Source organism: Erinaceus europaeus, chromosome 3, assembly GCF_950295315.1.
Source record: "Erinaceus europaeus chromosome 3, mEriEur2.1, whole genome shotgun sequence".
In the NCBI taxonomy this organism is placed as follows: Eukaryota; Metazoa; Chordata; class Mammalia; order Eulipotyphla; family Erinaceidae; genus Erinaceus; species Erinaceus europaeus.
In genome coordinates this window covers 117,583,259-117,602,852 of record NC_080164.1, presented here as the reverse complement: position 1 = coordinate 117,602,852, position 19,594 = coordinate 117,583,259, and the positions used below count along the sequence as shown (strand labels likewise).

Genomic DNA, 19,594 nt, shown 5'->3' with positions numbered 1-19,594 from the left:
TCTGCAGGATTAATGGTTTCTGGGTAATTTTGCTGGAATTTAAAGTTGGTTGAAGTCCCCAGTGACCAATCAGCACGGGCTCACTTTGCACCAGCACAATTTGTTACCCGTGCCCACAGATAACCACAGGGGGCAAAGTCATTCTAATCTAAAAATGTTCTTGTGGTGGGAAGCTGCTATCATGTGTTCCAGAAAGTGGGATAAGCAGAAAATATAAATACCTCAGTTGGGCAGATCATGTTGTCAGATAATTGATATTGATCTCCCAACTATTAATCAAGACTGACCAAAGAACACATTTATAAATGGAAAACATTTTCAACCATCCTTTTGAGGAGACAGTTGGCGACTTCCATTTTTTTTTCTTTTTCCTGAATGAAATTCATCAATATTTCACAGAATTGTGTCAGGTGTCTATCATTGGCTAGGCATTGGGGTAGTAGCAGTGAGCAAAGAAAACAACAACAACAAAATTCTTTCTCAGAAAGTGTATAATATGGTGGGGATGCAGACAACACATGAAATAAGAAGGAAAATATTTTATGTTGTGTCATAATGCAGACCAAAAGGAAGGCATATTGAAGGGAGGGATGGCATAACATTAGGAGTAGAGACATGTTGTATGGAAAGACCCAGAAAGGCCTCATTGATGGGACTTTGGAATAAAGACGTGGATGTATGACTGGTAAAGAACAACATTTTAGACAGAAGGAAGAGAAAAAGGAGAGTCCCAAAGCCAAGAGTATGTTGATTTCTTCTGGAGATGAAGAGGGTTGTTTGGCTGGAGGGACTGAAGGGCAGGAAAGGCCAAGAGTGAGGCTCAGAAGGAATATGGTGGCTGGTGGTGCAGGGCCTGTGAGTCATTGCAAGGCTTTTCACTTGCACAAGACATCAAGCCTGCAGAAGGACTGCTGCAAAGGGATTGTATTGCATATATTTTAAAGCAATTTCAATAGGACCCATTGTAGTACTAGATGTGGGTGGTGAGAATATACAAAGCACTGGGATGTACTGAGGCTTGTACTTTAACATCTGGGGCAGGGAAGGGAATGAAGTTGCATTCCCCTCCTCTCTTTCATGCACAGGCAAATACAAAAATTGATTTGGGAAGAAGAAAGTTTGGGCTTGGATGCGAATATTATGAAATGGTTCATTTTTAGGACACAGTCTTCCTCTGTGCTAAGTGAAGCACAACCAAGTTGGAATTAATCTTTCTAGTATAATGGCACCTGGTTAAGTGCTCCAGGACCTGCGCAGGGAGCTGGGTTCGAGTCCCCATTTCATAAGTGGTGAAGCAGGTCTGCAGGTATCTATCTTTCTCTCTCCCTCTTTATCTCCTCCTCCTCTCTCAATTTCTTTCTGTCCTATGCAATAAAATGGAAAAAAATGGCTGCTAGGAGCAGTGGATTCATAGTCCTGGCACTGAACCCCAGTGATAACCCTGGAGGGAAAAAATTTAAATATAAACTTAAAAGTTTGTAATAAGGCAGTCTGACTTCCAAGTGAGGTCTGAAAGCTATAATACTTGTGAAGTTAGCACAGACCTTCAGGTAATACTTATCTACAAAGTGTTCAGTGCCTAACTACCTCTGAGGTAAAGGACATGCAAGTGTTATCTACCTGTCCCATCCATTCTCCTCATCATTGAATAACGGTCTGATGTTCAGATGGCATTGTCTTCGTGATTTCTCTCATCTGTTTATGTTCCTACCATGTCTTTTCTAAGTCTTATTTGATGGGGCGGGGGGGAACAATGATATAGGTGAAGTCAGCAAGGAGTGCTAATTTCTCTGTTGCAAATAATAATGCTGAAATTGTCACCAACATACATGGGAGTCAGGCTATACAGCAAGAAGTTAATAAGGGAGTGGCAGGAAGGACAAGCAGACAGGCAGGAGTGTCACTAAGCTCTAAGGATGAGTACAAAGAGCTAGTGAAATAACTCACTTGGATAGTGCATTGCTTTGCCATGCAAGCAACCCAGGTTTGAGCCTGGCTTCCACCACAATGAAGAAATTCAGTGCTGTGGTTTCTTTCACTTTCTCTCTTGGAGAGAGAGAGAGAGAGAGAGAGAGAGAGAGAGAGAGAGAGAGAGAGGAAGAGAGGAAAGGCTAAGTAGAAATACAGGGTAAACAGCAAATAGATATGAATGCCCTAAAATGCTCATTCAGGAGTTTTCATAACAACTGCCAAATTATACATTGTTTTAAGTTCTTCCACACCAGTCACTTTGTAATTTGGAAAGACTTAAGTAAATGGTATGTGCCTTGTTTGTGATAGAACTTCAGAAAATATTTCTGGATTGTTTTCATTGCTACTATGGTATGGTTTTAGGTAGTACTAAAATTTGCTCTTCTATCTTTCCTAAGAAATTTCACATGTCAGAGATTTTTCCCTTCTTTAAATAGTAGGGAAAATGCTTCATTTCCATCTGAGTAATTCAAGTTCTAGGAAACAAAATTCACAGAATTCTAAGAGAAAAAAATTGACAGATTCAATTACAAAAAAAGTAATTGAATCTGTCAAGATACACCAAGAGTAGCTAAAAATAAATGGTCTCAAAGGTAAGGTGAATTTGAAACTCAAAAAAAAAAAAAACTGTAAAACTGAGCTTAAATTTAGAACCTACAATTGACAAAAGTAAAGAAAAACTTGTCCTGACTAAAGTTTTCAGAGAAGAAAAACTGGAGAATGAAAAAAAAAAAAAAAAGAAACACACACACACACACACAAGAATGACCATCTGACAAAATTTTGTGAAGCATTACTTTTACTCCCTTGAAAGTTAATTCCTTATATTGAACTTGACCTAAAAAAAATTTAGCATGTTTCCTGAAATGTTTCTGTGTAGTAAACAGTTTTGTTGTAAGATTTTCTTTGAACCCACCAGTGATACATTTCAGCATTCTGGAAAAAAAAAAAACACATTTTCACACCATCTGTATTTGACTGGAAAATAAATAAAACTAGAAAGCAAGAGGCAAGAGAGATAAACATAAATTTTCTCCTGGTTCTTTGTAGTTCAGTGATGCTCCAGATCCCCCCTGGCTTTCATCTCAGGATAAGAAATCAGCTCCAAGAAAACTTAAGAGGAAAATAGTCCATGAAACCTGCTGAATATTGTGGTGGACTTTTTAGGTCTTACCCTACTCTTGATTGAAAACAATTATATAAAATATTAGCTAACTAGGAATGTACACCCTTTGCTAACTGTAAGATATTTTCCACAATCTATTCCTAGAACCTTCTGCCCATTTTCTTTTTACTTGTGTTCTAGGCCTAGTTGCTTTGATATACTTTTTTTTTTAAGTTAATCATGAGGTAAATGCTTTACATTTTGGTAAATGGGTACCCAACTTACTCATTTTTTTTTTCCCCTTCAGGGTTATTGCTGGGGCCTGCACCATGAATACTGGAGGCCATTTTTCCCATTTTGTTGCCCTTGATGTTATTATTGTTGTTACTGCTGTTTTTGTTGTTGAATAGCACAGAAAGAAGTTGAGAGAGGAGGGGAAGACAGAGGGGGAGAGAAAGATAGACACCTGCATATCTGCTTCACCGCTTTTGAAGTGACCCCCTGCTGCAGGTGGGGAGCTGGGATCCTTAAGCTGGTCCTTGTGCTTCCTGCCTTGTGCACTACCACCTGGCTTCCCCATCTTACTCTTAACACTCTTGGAGTGTATCATCTGTGCCTGCATCATCTTAGACTGCAAAAAGCAAGTGGATACTACAGGTCCCTGTAAGTTCTGATGAGCTAAAACAAGTCTCTCTCTCTCTTTTTCTAATTTGTATACAAATCTATAACATTTCCCTTTCTTGAAACAATCAGGGGTAGCAGTGAAAAACAGAATAGAGGAACCTTTATCACTTAGCTCCTTAAAGATGTTTTTAAGGCTTAATACTTTTCATAGTATTTATTTTTTATTCATTTCTTTAATATATCCCAGAATGACTTTGACATAGGTTTTGCTCTCTGTAACTAGCAGGGGGGAAAGTGTTGCCATTGCAAATATATTAATTCATGAGTATCAATATTCATTCTAATTTTTTGAGTATCAATATTCATTCTATTTTTGGGGGGTATTCAATATTCATTCTAATTTTTTAAAGGTCACTTTTTTCCCTAAAGCGTTACAATCAACTTTTCCGTCTACCCCCAAATTACTCTTATTTTTCGATGTTATTATTTTTTACTCTCAGTGTTTGGGAACTTCCGTAGAATATGGAAAAAGTCTGGCAGATGAGGATTAAAAGAGAGCCCCAGGACAGTATGAAATTCACTGCGTTCACTTCTCTAGTCTGTTTGTTTATTCATTCGGCTATTACTAGCAAAGGGGAGATGTGTCAATATAATTTGATTTTATCTATATATTAAAAATATGTCTTCTCACTCTTTTGAATATAACTCAGCGGATGTATTTAAAATGTGACTATAATGATACCCTCCCTTTCTTTCAGGTCACAGTTACACTGGGGGAGTGACCTCAAGGGGAGAAATAGCTCTCAAGTTCAAAACAGTCATTTCCAGAGGTTGTTGTTTTTTTTCCAGGACTAAGACTCTTCTTCCTAGTCGACAAAAAATGAGAGCATTAATTGGTCATTTTATTGGACAGAGACTATTAAATATCTCACTAAGTTAGAGTGTATCTCCTGTCAGTTTTTAGTTTTTCACTTTTTAGTTATTTGCACAAAATTGTTATTTGAGCTCTTCTCTTGTGATTTTCATAGTTCCTGTGAACCCAGATTTTCTCACTGTTTTCTAGTTCCTATTGTTATGTTTCATATTGTCTCAAAAGTTGGTGGTTTAAAATGTTAATTTAATGCCAGTAAGATAGCTCACTTGAAGGATGTTTGCTTTGCTATATGCAAGACCCAGGTTCAAGACTGATCTCCATCTCACTGGGGGAGCTTCACTGCTAGGATACCTTTCCCTCACTCCCTCTGTTTCTGAAAAAGTTGACCCAGAGCAGTGAAGTTGAGTAACAAAGACAAAAAATAATAATAGCACCAAATCCCCCCCCCCCCCCCCCCCCGCCAAGATGCTGTTGAGTGACTTCTCTGGGTTTCAAGAATTTTGCTTGGAATCTCTCAATGAGATGTTTAGACAGGACTGGGTGTATGAATCTCCTAAAAATGTGATAGATTTTTATGTCCAAGATAGGGTCTTGGTACTTCTTTACATAATCTCTCTTCAGTAGAATAGGCTAGGTTTCTTACATTGTAGCAAAGGTATAAAATATAGGAGATGAGAAACTCACTAGCTAGTTTAAGGAAAAAAATGTAACTTGTATTCTGTTACATTCTTTTTAATTCACAAGAGTCTTATCCATTGTGTTTCAGACCCCAGGGTTTCAAGAATGAGGAAAGAAGTTGCTATGCTAGTTTTTGTGAGCTCAGCTTAGAACAGTGATGGGGACATTGGCATTATACTGGTCAAAGTAGTCACATTTAGAGGCATGTAGAAACAGTTTTCTGACACCTTGATGGAGAAGTGGCAACACCATATTGTGGAATTACTTGTGGAATGGAAGATAGCACCACAGCCATCTCTGGAAAACATGGAGTTCCTGAGTCAGTCCCTGATAACAGGAGATGAATGGAACATTCACTGATGATCTCTCTCGAAATGCTTGGTATGCTTTGACTCACTGGGGTTCTTCAGAGGAACAGAACCACTAGGATATGTGTATATATGCAATAGGATACATGTGAATAAATTAATGCATTTATTATGAGGAAGGGGCTCATGTGTGATTATGGAGCAAGAAGTCCCACATCGTATCCTACAAGTTGGAGACCCAAGAAAATGTTCTGATAAAATCTAGTCAAGACATGAAAGTTTGAGGACAAGAGGACTTAAATCTACACATTATAGTCTGTAGACAGAAGATGACAGCTGGACCATTATCAGTTCCTCCTCCTGCCATCTTTGGCTTGATTCAAGCACTCATTGGTTAAAATGATGCTCACCCACAATGGGGTGGACATCTGCTCTACTGGGTCCCCTGATTCAATGGTAATCATATCAGAAACATCCTCACAGACATCCCTCCCCCAGTGGTAATGTTTATTCTGGGCACCCATAGGCCTAATCAAATGGGCCTATAGAGTAAACCATTCCACTACTGGCTTTGATGATAATCATTTCTTCACAGTATAAATCATGGTTTATGCAGTGCTCTTCACTCTGTGGAACTGTCCAACAGCTAAAACCAAGGAAAGGCTTGTCCTCACACTAAGGAATGAAGCACACCTCAACCTGTTTACAAAAATTCAAAAGATAATTTACCTACGTGAAAAGCTACTGAAATATTATTGAAAGTATCCTATTTTGTAAGGGGTTTAGGTCCAGGAACTGTCAGAAGCATTTTTATAAAGGAACTCCAGAAAGGAGACAACCCACACTTTCCTGCATCAAACAGCAGAAATTGTACTGAATTTTAAAAATAGAATATGAGTCCAAGCTTCTAGCTGGGAAAATAGAAGAAAAAAAGAAAAGGAGAGTTTACTTGTAGTTTATTATCTTAAGTGATTCAAAGCCATCACTTAAGATTAACCAGTTCTTTACAACTGTGATATTATACAATCATCTAAATCTATGTCCTTCAAACTTACCAAACTATGGCCTAAAGACAAACTGGCCCAGAATGTGTATTTGCAAATAAAATTTAATTAGAATACCATGATGCCCATTTATATGTTCTATTCTTCACTACAATGAAATCTGAATAGACTAATGTAGCTTACAATGCTAACACATATTTGTTTTTGGTCATTCACAAGAAATGTTTGCTGAATTTTGCTTCAGTAAGTTTAACCCCTGACTAAGCTAGACAGGATGGAATTTGTAATGGTTGAATTTGTATTTAACCAAAAAAAAAAAAAAAAGAGATTCGACCTGTTCACATTGATAGAACTTTGTCTGACTGGACCCCAGGAGTCATGAAAGATGAGTGAGAAAGGAAAAAATACAATGAAATGCAATTTGCATGGGAATATTTATTCTTAGATCAAGGGCACAAGTGGAGTTTGGAACCCAGTTAGTATTTTAAAGATCTGAAGGCAGAAAAGTAGGCACCTCATGTTTTTATTTGTTAAATGTGGCAACTCTCGTAAAGGCCATTTATCCCTCTGTTGTGTATGACAGACCCTGCCCACAAACTCACTTATGCTGATGTATCCACAAGAAAATCTCTACAGTTTTTCTGGGGGAAAAATGGAAATAATCTTTCATCTTTTGACTGAGCATCCCTCCTTCTGATAGTACCTTTTCTATGCTGAATCTCTCATTTTTCTTTCTCAACTGTATCACATTAAAAAGCCGCATTTTTATTTAGGATAACACTCATAGATGAACTGTACATATAGGTCACATAAAATATATGAGGATGATCACGAACCTTAATATACAGGGTTGTTTAGGTAGCATGGCTGGGGGATTACACATTTATTGCATACAGTGCCACTAACGTCAAAGAATCTCTTCCTAAAAGCATTTCTTACACAATGAGAATGTTTTAGCAGTTAAGTGCAAAGGTCCAAACTATTTCTAGAAGTACAACCTCAAAACAATCCACTAAGCTCAAACTTGTGACTTTTCCAACCTCTTGTTAGGTGGCCCTGGTTTGCAATAACCTCACAGGGACAAGCAACAAAAAGCTCATGACTTGCAGAAGCGATAACAGAAAACTGGGAACAGTAGCACCACCCCACATTGAAATATGCACATTTGTTTCTTTGCACCTTCCTGAGTTGAAGTTTGAAAACGGCAGACATGTGTAACGCCAGGATTCTTCACCAGGTTGGGTCTTCACCGGTGGTAGAAGTAATCTTGACCTCCATAGCCATCATAGCTTTGCCCTTTGTAGTAGCTGTACTCGTCTTCATAGGCTCGGTATGTGTCTCCACGAGGCTCCCCATTTTCACTCTCATAGACCTCATATGCATTGTCATATTCACTGGTGCCAGTTTGCTCATACTCCTCGAAACCAGCAGTGGTGGTTCCCCCAAAGGAGACTGTGGTGGTCCTGTGGGCATCCTGGGCTGGAGTTGTAATTTCAAAGCCACCATCTGGAGAGGCTATGGTCTCAAAGCCGCCATTGTCCTGCTCTGCAGCCACTGTGGTTCCTGGAGTGTTGGCTACCGTGGCACCTTCCTCTTCTCCCTCCTCCTCGCCATTGTCCCCGCCACTGTTGCCATTGCCACTGTCCACCTCTGTGCTGTTGGTGCTAGTGCCATTCACACCTTGCTTGTTTTCATCCACTTCCGCTTCCTCATTTTCTTCCTCTTCCTCCTCCTCTTCATCACTCTCCTTCTTTTTGGGACCCTGGTTTCCTGTCTCTCCAGCCTGCAAGGCAAAATTTGAAAGCATAAAAAATGTTCACAAGGCTTTATGACAGCCTTGTTTTAGATGTCACTGGAAAAAAAAAAAGCCCCCCCCCCTTAAATTGTTGTTTGGGTCTTGGGAGATGGCACAGTGGAAAAACACAGGGCTGGCAAACATGTGTTCAATCCCCAGAACTGCATTTGCCAGAGTGATACTCAGGTTCTCTCTCCCTCATTAATAGTTCATTATAAATAAGTTCAAAATGAACCATTTTCTTTGTATCTTACTGTCTTTCAATAGACAACTTGCAGACACACCAAGACACCATCCTCATCTCTCCTGACTGACAACCTCATCAGTGTTTTCTAGAACTCCACCTCTCCAAAGCTCTACCCCACTAAAGAAATATAGAAACAGGCTGGGGGTATGGATCAACCTGCCAATTTCTATGTCCAGTGGAGAAGAAATTAGAGGCCAGAACTCCCACCTTCTGCACCCCAAAAAGAATTTTGGTCCATACTCCCAGAGGGATAAAGAATAGGGAAGGTCCCGGGAGTCGGGCTGTAGAACAGCGGGTTAAGCGCAGGTGGCGCAAAGCACAAGGACCGGCATAAGGATCCCGGTTCGAACCCTGGCTCCCCACCTGCAGGGGAGTCGCTTCACAGGCGGTGAAGCAGGTCTGCAGGTGTCTTTCTCTCCTCTTCTCTGTCTTCCCCTCCTCTCTCCATTTCTCTCTGTCCTATCCAACAGTGACTACAACAATAATAACTACAACAATAAAACAACAAGGGCAACAAAAGGGAATAAATAAATAAAATAAAATATTTTTTAAAAAGTTAAAAAAAAAGAATAGGGAAGGTCCCAATGGAGGGGATGGGACATGGAATTTTGGTGGTGGAAACTGTGTGGACCTATACCCTTGTTATATCTTACAATCTTATTAAATCACTAATAAAAAGAGAAATTCAGATTTCTAAAAAAAATGCTTATTGAGATGTTGTCTTACAAGACTTGTCATCTCAAGATTAAATTTCTATATATGCCCATATGTGTCAGTATATGTCATCCACCACCAATGTGACCTCTCCTTCCAGTACAGGCCATTTGGGCTCTCTCCTGCTCTCTGTGACCCCTCTTCCCCTACAGATACTCCAGATCTAAGGGTTCATGTATGTCTCACCAGGTCTACTTCCTTGGTAAGAACATCTCAATGTAATTTTGGATTATAAAATAATTTGTGAAGGCTTAAATATTTCAGATCTGGGTGGTGGTGTACCTGGTTAAGTACAGGTTACCATGTACAGGACCCAGGTTCAAGCCTGTGATATGCACCTGCACGGAGGAAGCTTCATGAGCAATGAAGCAATGCTAGAAATCTCTCTCTCTCTCTCTCTCCCTCTCTCTCTCTCTCTCCTTCCCTTCTCTCTCAGTTTCTGTCTGTCATATCCAATAAAACAAACAAATAAACAAATGACTGAATAAAGTTTAAAAATTAAGCCTTAAAAATTTCAGACTTAAGGGTACCAGGTGGCGGCTCACCTTGAAGAACACCCATGTTACTATGCAGGGCCCAGGTTCCCACTCCTGTCCCTACCTGTAGAGAGGAGTTTCACAAGCAACAGAGCTGTACTACAGGTGTCTCTTTCCTCTCTCTTTCTCCTATTCTATATCTTTCTGTCTTTCACCTTCTATCCAAAATAATAATAATAATAATAATGACTGGTAATAGTGGTTTTGTGAGGGGGCTGGGTGGTAGCACAGCAGGTTAAACACACATAGTGCAAAGCCCAAGGGCTGGCATAAGGATCCTGGTTCGAGCCCCCAGTTCCCCACCTGGGGGGGGGCTTCATAAGTGGTGAAGCAGGTCTGCAGATGTCTGTCTGTCTCTCCCTCTCTCTGCCTTCTCCTCCTCTCCCTCTCTCTGTTCTATCAAACAACAACAGCAGTAGCAGCAACAACAACAATAATAATAAGGGCAAAAAATGGGAAAAATGGCTTTCAGGAGCAGTGGATTCATAGTATAGGCACTGAACCCCAGCAGTTACCCTGAAGGCAAAAAAAAAATGTTTTTTTAAGGCACTGAGCCCCAGCAATAACCCTGGTGGAAAAATAAATCAATTAATAAATTCCAGTTAGTATCACTGTTGTGATATGTGACTGGGAGAAATGTTGCTGTGGTAGATACTTCCTATGTATTTGTTCTTCATCTTCTCTGACAGGAATGCTTTTCTCTGAAATGGAACAGCATCTGTTAGGGATGTTCATTCATTGCTAAGATGACTGTCCTCAGTCTTCAGTTATAGTATGAATATAGTATAAACAGTCATTATGGTGACAGGGGAACATAACTGAGCTGGGAAAGGAGCTCTCTTTTTGTGTAGATAGGAAAATTGTGTAGTGAGTTAAGGAAGGTGATATACAGTACTATAGGTTTAGTGTCAGGGCCATCGGAGACTTCATCTAGGCACCTTCTTAGGAAGCTGGATTGCAGAGAGACCTATGCTCTCTGTCCCAAGTGTGATCTCCGCTCCATAGGCAGGTGTGGTGAAAGAAAGGGTGCTGTTCTCTGATTCTTCATCCTCATTTTCACTAGATTCTTCATTCTCTTCTTCTTCATTGGAAGTCTCCTGATGAAAAATAGCCAGAGCATGCCAAGTTATTTTAGCTGAAAGCTAAGCAAAGATATACTACAGTCATAACCCTCTGTTGGGGCAAAACTGTTCACAGAGCATCATCCAGTGTTGACTTTTCTGTTTCTGACTGTGCTATTTTTAAGTCTCACTTCTAAGAGCACACTCCATGGCATCCTGTTTCCCTCATTAGTACATTTTAGATATTTTTGTATTTTGTATTGAACACTAATCGGCAACAAAATGTTAGCAAGCAGTGAGTGGGGGAAAGAGGTTCTAGAATTTCTTGGGCATGAGAGACTCCCAGTTTCATGCATCCACTTTTCCACCATCACCTTCAGTGAATGATCCTTGGAGTATTTATTCCTTAGAAGTTTCAAAACCAAAGCACTGAACGTTTATGGGATTTTATGTGTGTGTAGGGACCATGGTAGATATTGTGCAGAAAGAGAGAACACTGTACGCGACACAATCCCTCCCAAGAACAGGGAGTGCAGCCTATGGTCTATCTCTTGAGTAATAGGATGATTGCAGACAAATTCTGAGAGCACTATAAATGTTCAAAAATGGAATGTGAACATAGCACAATTAATAAAGGAGATCTGAGCTTGAGAGTTTCTAGGATTAATTTCTGTGTAAGAACCGCACACTAACCGATGGTGCCACTGGAGCGCCAAAGATTCTTTTTTGACACTGCCAATAGCCAGATTCAAGCAGTGCCCTTGTCAGAATAAACACATGAATGAAAAGCTTTTAAAGTTGGTAAAATGTTGTGTGTGTTTCATCAGCATCCTAAAGGAGGGCTAAACTTTCCTCATCTCCAGTCACCATGACAACAAATGAAAAACTGTTGCCCAAAGGATTCAGTGTGGTTGGAAATCTAGCTGACAGGGCAATTTTGTAATCTCTGTCCACCAAATAGCTTTAGTTGAGCCTCTAAGTTTTGTTTTGGGGTTACATAACTCAGTGACATTTCAGGTATAGTTTTGTGGGATTTAGTGGGATTTTTTTTTTTTTTCTTGGCACTGGTCTGATATTCTTGTAAGACCTTCCTTGAAAGGCTATTAAAGTAAATGGTAGTACTGGAAATGTCATTTTTATAGTTCAAACAAATGCATGATTTGTCATTTTAAACTCTCCACAATGGTTTGTTCTCAAGATGGCTATCATTGGTCCCAGATCCATTTTTGATTGTCATTGTTCATTCATAAATAGTATCTAAGATTACCTGGATTTAGATGGGTTCACAGTTATGGAATAGCTATAATTGACTATACAACTAAATGTACCTAATTAGTATGTGTTCTTAGGCAAGTTTTCCAGTTATAAACATGTTAACGCATTTTCCACGATCTTTTGATGAATTTTTTTTTGCCACACTAATCTGTAGCACAGGAAGATATTAATACAGCTTGAGCTTAAATTTCTGTAAAAGTATCGATGTTATATTAGACAAAACAACATGTAAAATTCCTATTTGAAGGAACAGCCCTGCCATGTGGGTCAGGAAAGAGAGATGAGTCACAGTAATAACATAGAAGACATGAGATTGGCATGTTTACCCACTTAGTAAACTGAACATTTTTTATAACTTCAGTGCTTAAAACAAAGATTGAACTTGTTTTTAGGTTATTATGTATTTGTTTTGAACCATCATGTTCTGTTTACCCAAATATAAACAATAACCTTCTTTTCTATCTGAACTTAGATGTCTTTCACTTAAAATGGAGACATTGTTCTCCCCTACCATTATAGTTAACATTAGCTCCAAACTTCAGTAGTACTTTAAACAGATAATTTTAGTTGATTCCTATTTAAATAACATTTCACTTGTTCAAAATAGAATACTCTGGGCACTTGGTAAACTGGCAATGGGATATTTACTGAGTCCTGACTACAATAAACTAGTTCTCAATTTATTATTTGCACTACCTGGTTTTTTTGTGGGGGGAAAAATCTTCAGGCATGTCTTTCTTACCTCTTCTTCCCCCTCCTCCTCTTCTGAGCTATCACCATCACCATTTTCTTCAGATGAATCACTGCTGCTCTGAAAAATGTACATGAATTCACAGACATATAAATAGGTGCACATATACTAAACAACCACAGAAATTCCCTGCTGATTGAAATACGGAAAAACTGCACTCAAGTGTCTAAGCAACTTAATTAGTACTACCCCCTGGATGGATAGACTGATGAGAACAGGTCATGTACTAAGATGAAAGAGTCGTGGTGAGATTGGACAGCTCTAAAAGGAAGCTAGTGTCAAGTAACAGAGATCAAGTTATGCAGTGAATAATGATAATGTGTTGGCAATGCCATTTGGAAAAGCAAGAATAGTGAGTCACAAAACTGTTTTACGCAGAGAAGAGGATAGCATGGAACAATGTCTATATTTTAAAGAGGGGAAAACTAAAACCCACAGAGTTGAGACACTGCCAACTGATTCAAGAAATAGCTTGGGCTAAGACACACAAAATTGTTCTAATTAATCTTTGCAAAACAGAAATAAAGGGATGCTAAGACATATTCTTTTTTTTTTTTTTTTTTTTTTGCCTCCAGGGTTATTGTCAGGGTTTGGTGCCTGAACCATGAATCCACTGCTCCTGGAGACCATTTTCCCCTTTTGTTCCCCTTGTTGTTTTATCATTGTTGTAGTTATTATTATTGTTGCTGTCATTGGATAGGACAGAGAGAAATCGAGAGAGGAAGGGAAGACAGAGAAGGGGAGAGAAAGACACCTGCAGACATATAAATAGGTGCACATATACCAAACAACCACAGAAATTCCCTGCTGATTGAAATACGGGAAAACTACACTTAGGTAGTTCACTTCACTGCCTGTGAAGCGACTGCCCTTCAGGTGGGGAGCTGGGCTCAAACAGGGATTCCTATGCTGTTGCTTGTGCTTCACCCCACGTGCGCTTAACAACTCCAACTAAAACATATTCTAATACTCAATTTTTTACTACATATGTCTCTTCATGAATTTAAATTAGGATTTGACCTGAAATTATATTAGGAAATAATTTTTTTAGTCTTTCAATCTGATGAAAGCTAATTCCTAAATGAGGTTTATTGATAGATAGCAAAAGTCATATAAAGGAAAACATAATTAATGTACTGATTTATGAGCCTCATTCCTATAAGGAGCTCAAGGTATTAAATCAAGGTATCTTTATATAAGAGTATACATTATGAATTGATGAGCTTTACCACTTTTTAGAAGTAAATATAGATCTAAACATCTATTTTTAGAGGTTTTAACTTTTTTGTTATTATTATTTTTTCACCTTCATTGTCTCAGGTAAACTTTTTCAGAAGGAGAGAGCTAGAAAAGTTCCATAATACCAAAGCTTCTTCTGTGTTGTGGGAGGCCAGGCTTGAGCCTGGGATGGGAACATGACAATTCAGGTACACCATTCAGGTGAGCTTTCTTCCTGGCCTTACTTTCAGAGGTTTTGTTTGGTTTAGTTTTGTAATGTAGGGGTGATTTCTTCTCTTTCTGCAACCACCCTTAATGAACTTAGGTATTTAAAGAAATGTCCCCCAGACCATTCTGTCATTTCCCAGTCCTGTAAATGTCAGCTTTGATGGTGATGACTCAATTCAGAATTCTGGGTCCTAAAAAATACTGGTGGTAGAAGGACTTCAGTATTAGAGAGTGCGAAGCCTGTGTGACTGAGTCCGGATCAGGACAGCACCTACTAGGCTCATCCTTGGGTGGCCACACCATGCCTACAAATTAGGGAACATTAGTCCCCTGGAACTAAGAAAAACAGTGGGTGGAAGGAGAGTCACTATACCTGCATTTCCTTTGCTATGCTCTGAATGGTTATGCCTTCCCCAGCCATGTGGTGAATGAAGTGTACTGTTACATCTGAGCTATTTGCTAAGCTCTGTAGAGAGAAGCACATTTCAGTAGCGTATCTTGTCTCTGTGGGAATGTTCCAGTTATTTTATAAGCTTCTTCTTGTCTAGTTTTCTCTCTTCTTGCCTTGGAAGGAACTCAGTATCTGCAGTGAGAAGTATTTTAATGTCTTGGAGGTTTAATGTCTTCTCATTTTCCTCTCTTTCATTTTTCCTTCATGCCAGATAACCAGTCTCTTCCCTGTGTCTATTCTAGCCATTACTCATTCTAATTTCCATCACTACACTTGTTTAATCCCCAAGTACACAGTCCAAGGGGTTGCACTGGATGAGGGTGGCAGTAATAAATGAAATGAGAAATATGATCCTTTTGCCACACTCTGTGACATCAGAGATAAAGCCAACGAAAGAAATAACATCCAGGGGCCAGGCAGTAGCACAACAGGTTAAGCGCACTTGGCACAAAGCGCAAGGACCGGCATAAGCATCCTGGTTCAAGCGCCCAGCTCCCCTCCTGCAGGGGTTACTTCACAAGTGGTAAAGCAGGTCTACAGGGGTCTATCTTTCTCACCATCTCTGCCTTCCCTTTCTCTCTCGATTTCTCTCTGTCCTATTAAAAAACAACAGCAATAACAACAACAATAATACTAACAACAGCAATGAACAACAAGGGCAACAAAAGGGAAAAAAATGATCTCCAGGAGCAGTGAATTCGATGAGTCCCAGCAATAACCCTGGATGCAAAAAAAAAAAAAAAAAAAAAGGAAGAAAGAAAGAAAGAAAAAAGAAAAAAAATAACATTTCTGTCTCTTATGAGTTCACACACTAACCAAATATTATTTGAGTAGGAGAAAACAATGTCTTTGATGAAAAATGTTTAGGATGTTAAGCTTATTTCTACTGTCATTTCTATAGCCTTTCAAAGAAATAAGTGAGCCTAGAGGTAGGCTGAGAGTTTTGTGGTCTATCTAGCAGATTCTATGCAAGCTGATATTTTAGAAAATGACTATATATTGGGCTGATAAGATAATTCATCTGGGAAGGAGCCTGCTGGGCCATGCACATTACTCAAGTTTAATTCATCTGTATTCCATAGAGAAGAATTACAACATTGAGGGTAGCTCTGGTGTCTCTTACTCTTCTCTTTCTATTTCTGTCTTTCTGTTACTACCTGAAAAGGTAAACCATAAGCAGTAGAGTCTCAGCAACAACCAAAGGAGGAAAAGAGGGGACTGAGCAGTGGCACACCTGGTTAAATGTATGTAGTATGAAGTGCAAGGATCCTGGTTCGAGTCACTGCCCCACCTGCATGAGTGTTGAAGCAGGTCTGCAGGCATCTCTCTGTCTTTCTCACTCTCTGTCTCCCCATCCTCTCTCAATTTCTCTCTGTCCTATCCAATAAAATGGACAAAAATGATGGCCAGGAGCAATGGGTTCATAGTGCAGGCACTGAGCCCCAGTGATAACCCTGGATGCAAAATGCAAAAAGAGGAGAGAGAGAGAGAGAGAGAGAGAGAGAGAAGGAAGAAAGAAATTATTATATATTAACTCAGATTTTCTTGACTAAAACACGAACTTCTAAACTAATATAAATTAATTCATTGTGGAGTAGCAAATAGGCACTAAAATACTTACCGGACTAAAGAAACAAATCGTGAAGCGCTATACAAATATGTAAGTTGAAACCATGAAAGTTGAAAATATGAAAGTTTCATTCTGGAAATGAAACTTTGTGAGGTGGGAGAATAGATTGTATTTTAGACCATTGAACTGAGAAGTAGGTACATGCTGTTGGACCCTGTGAACAGCTATGTTACAAATTCATCTTTAGTTCCAATCAGCCCATCTGCATATAACTATGGAGATTTTTCTGTATTAATGATCTGCCTAAAGCTCTATAAACTCTGGGTCTTCCAATACAAATATAACATACGTCTATTAAAGAATTGTTTATACTGTAATATGTTAGCATAATACGTGAAAAATAGTAAAGTGTGTACATAAATATATAAATGTCTGAGTAGGAATATCTGTGATCTATAAAAATAGGGGAGGTACTAATCAGAAACTTAAACTCATTATTTCTGTTTAACTTAAAAAAGAAAATAATGTTTCAAGTAAGCATTATCTGTGGACTTGAGGTAAACCCGAGAATAGAGGATATTTCCAAAGAAACCCACAGTTTTTGTATCATCTGTGCTCATATTTTGGTGACCACACACAATCCCCACAATTATGATGGTGCTGGAAATTCTGTAAGATGATCACTTCCTGTCATTGTCTGAGTTAGGGATGGGTCAGCCCAGCATAGGGCAGGATGTTTTGCCAAACCACTGTGCTGAGGCAAAGTTTTCAACATCTACTGCTTTTAGTGTCTCAGGGGTTCTGGGTCAGATGGTGCATAATTGATGCCCTGAATCCAAACTGTATAGTAATAAAAATAGTACAATTCTGGTTGGTTGTGTATTTAAAAGTGACACCACACCCTCCAGTTCTCAAAGGCATGGTTCACAGGTAGCCGAGCAAAAACAGAAACTCTTAATTTTAGTGTTTAGCTATTTTCATTTTTATTTACACACTTTAAGACTGTTTTAGTTCAGGAGTTTCTCTCTTGCCCTGCAGGTCTCTAGCCACACTTCCATTATAATCACTCTCCAATGTTTGACAACATAGCTCAAAGTTTCAGAAAACCTTTAGCATTTACCATCGATGTCAAAAAGGCTTCTTTCAAAATGGTCTCTGCTCTTTGAGAAGCCAAAATTTTACCTACTAACTGAACAACTCTAAATTACTAGATGGAAAAGTGATAATTGGTAGGATTTCTTCATCTAAAACAAGATATTCAATGGCATTATTCCTGAGGTAACAGTCAACTGCTCATAAAATTATCTCCTTTCAGCCTAAATATCTGGATTCTTTTTATATATATATTTATTTATTTTCCCTTTTGTTGCCCCTGTTTTTCATTGTTGTTGTAGTTATTATTGTTGTTGTTATTGATGTCATTGTTGTTGGATAGGGCAGAGAGAAATTAAGAGGGGAGGGGAAGACAGAAAGGGGGAGAGAAAGATAGACACCTGCAGATCTGCTTCACCACCTGTGAAACGACTCCCCTGCAGGTGGGGAGCAGGAGGCTCAAACCGGGACTCCGGTCCTTGCGCTTTGCGCCACATGCGCTTAACCTGCTGGGCTACCGCCCGACTCCCCAAATATCTGGATTCTTTGTGATATTTTGCATGTTATTCTAGACAGAACCTGAGTGATTTTGCTCTGAGAATGTGTAAAAGAGAACTTAGTAGTAAGTTTTATTTTTGTCACATTACATTGCATTTTTGTAGTAAGCAGTTCTCCTGGTTGAGTTTCATCAAGAATTGAATTTAGGTGTTTGTAATGAAGTCTGATTCTCCTTCAGCTGTGATGACTGAGAAAGGAAACCTGTATACCTACCTGAACAGGGAACCGTTTTAGAGGAGGATAAAAGTAGGCGTGCTTGTAAAGAGAATATCGTGGCCAGTATTTAAAGACCTGTGTGTCAGAAGAAACAACAAATTCATGATTAATATGAAGTAGATCTGGAGAAATATATTCAGGCCAAGTAAGCACACTAAATTAATTACCCCATTTTCTTCAGAATCCTGCAGTTTGACTCTTCGGTATAAATTTTTCATCTGTTTGAGAAAGTATTAATTATTACATATTCTCTTATTTACATAAAAACAAACAAATAGGAATAAGTCAAAGGTTTTTGGGTGTTTTTTTTTTTTAACTTACTGAGAAAGCACAAGCCATTCCCAAAATACTGATCAAAATTATTGTTGTCTTCATTTTGTTGATGAGTTCTGGAATAAACAGAGTGGTTGAATTAATAAATACTAAAACTGAGAGTTACTTGATTGTACTAGAAGATGAATAGTCGTTTCCATTTCTAATCACAGTTTTGACTTATGAGGACAGAATTTCTGCTTTGGGCTTAAAAACTGTGCTGTTCACACAGCCAAATACTGATCAGCCTCTGTTTGAATAAACCTGAGAGCTGTATTTGACACTAATCTGTGCCGTGCTCTGTCACTGGAGAACTATCCACTGCAAGAGCTGGAAAGCTTAGTGCACTTCACACTAGAGTAAGCAGGACTCCTACTTGTGTTAAAACACAGGAGTAAATTAAAAAAAAAATGATAAAATTTTTTAAAAAAAAACACATAGGAGTAGCAGCTGAACCTAGTAAAGTGATAGTGTAGTTATGTGACCTCATTGTTTTGTTTATAATTTTTAAATGAGCAAAAAAATGACTACATCTGAATGATTATTTAAATTATTAATTAGGGGCTGAGTGGTGGTTGACTGGTTGAGTGCACATGTCACCACGTGCAAGGACCTGGGTTCAAGCCACTGCCCACCACCTGCAGGTGGTGGGGGTCACTTCATGAGCAGTGAAGCAGTGCTGCAGGTGCCTATGTTTCTCTCTCCCCCTTTCTATCTCCTCCTACCCTCTCAATTTCTCTCTGCCATATAAAATAAGGAAGAAAGCAAGGAAGGAAGGAAGGAAGAAGGAAAGAAGGAAGGAAAAATGGTTTCTAATGATAACCCTGGTGGCAATTAATATATATTATATAATATATATGTAATATATTAATATATATATATAGATATATGGAGACACACAGAGAAAGAGAGAGAGAGAAAGAGAGAGGAAAAAGAGAGAGAACCTGAGCATTCCTCTGGCACACATGACGACAGGAACTGAACTTTGGACCTCATACTTCTAAGT

At 38.9% G+C, this 19,594-nt stretch overlaps 1 protein-coding gene across 1 annotated transcript; it reads right to left on the bottom strand.

The window, feature by feature from the left end:
• Positions 1-6,979: 6,979 nt before the first annotated feature.
• IBSP (integrin binding sialoprotein) lies at positions 6,980-18,659 on the bottom strand. The gene is made up of 6 exons (XM_060188603.1): positions 18,598-18,659; positions 18,444-18,494; positions 18,274-18,351; positions 12,935-13,003; positions 10,795-10,953; positions 6,980-8,347 (listed from the first exon to the last, which is right to left on the bottom strand). Exons 1-6 carry the CDS (start codon positions 18,649-18,651, stop codon positions 7,811-7,813), a joined length of 948 nt encoding a protein of 315 aa, XP_060044586.1. The 5' UTR covers positions 18,652-18,659; the 3' UTR covers positions 6,980-7,810.
• Positions 18,660-19,594: the final 935 nt, after the last annotated feature.

What these genes read in the sequence shown, in the direction of transcription:
- IBSP (XM_060188603.1), bottom strand. Translation starts at nt 18,651, where the DNA reads ATGAAGACAACAATAATTTTGATCAGTATTTTGGGAATGGCTTGTGCT. An exon ending in AGGATTCTGAAGAAAATGGG is followed by an intron (nt 18,352 to 18,443) that starts GTAATTAATTTA and finishes TCTGACACACAG; the next exon opens with GTCTTTAAATACTGGCCACG. An exon ending in TAAAACGGTTCCCTGTTCAG is followed by an intron (nt 13,004 to 18,273) that starts GTAGGTATACAG and finishes TACATTTTTCAG; the next exon opens with AGCAGCAGTGATTCATCTGA.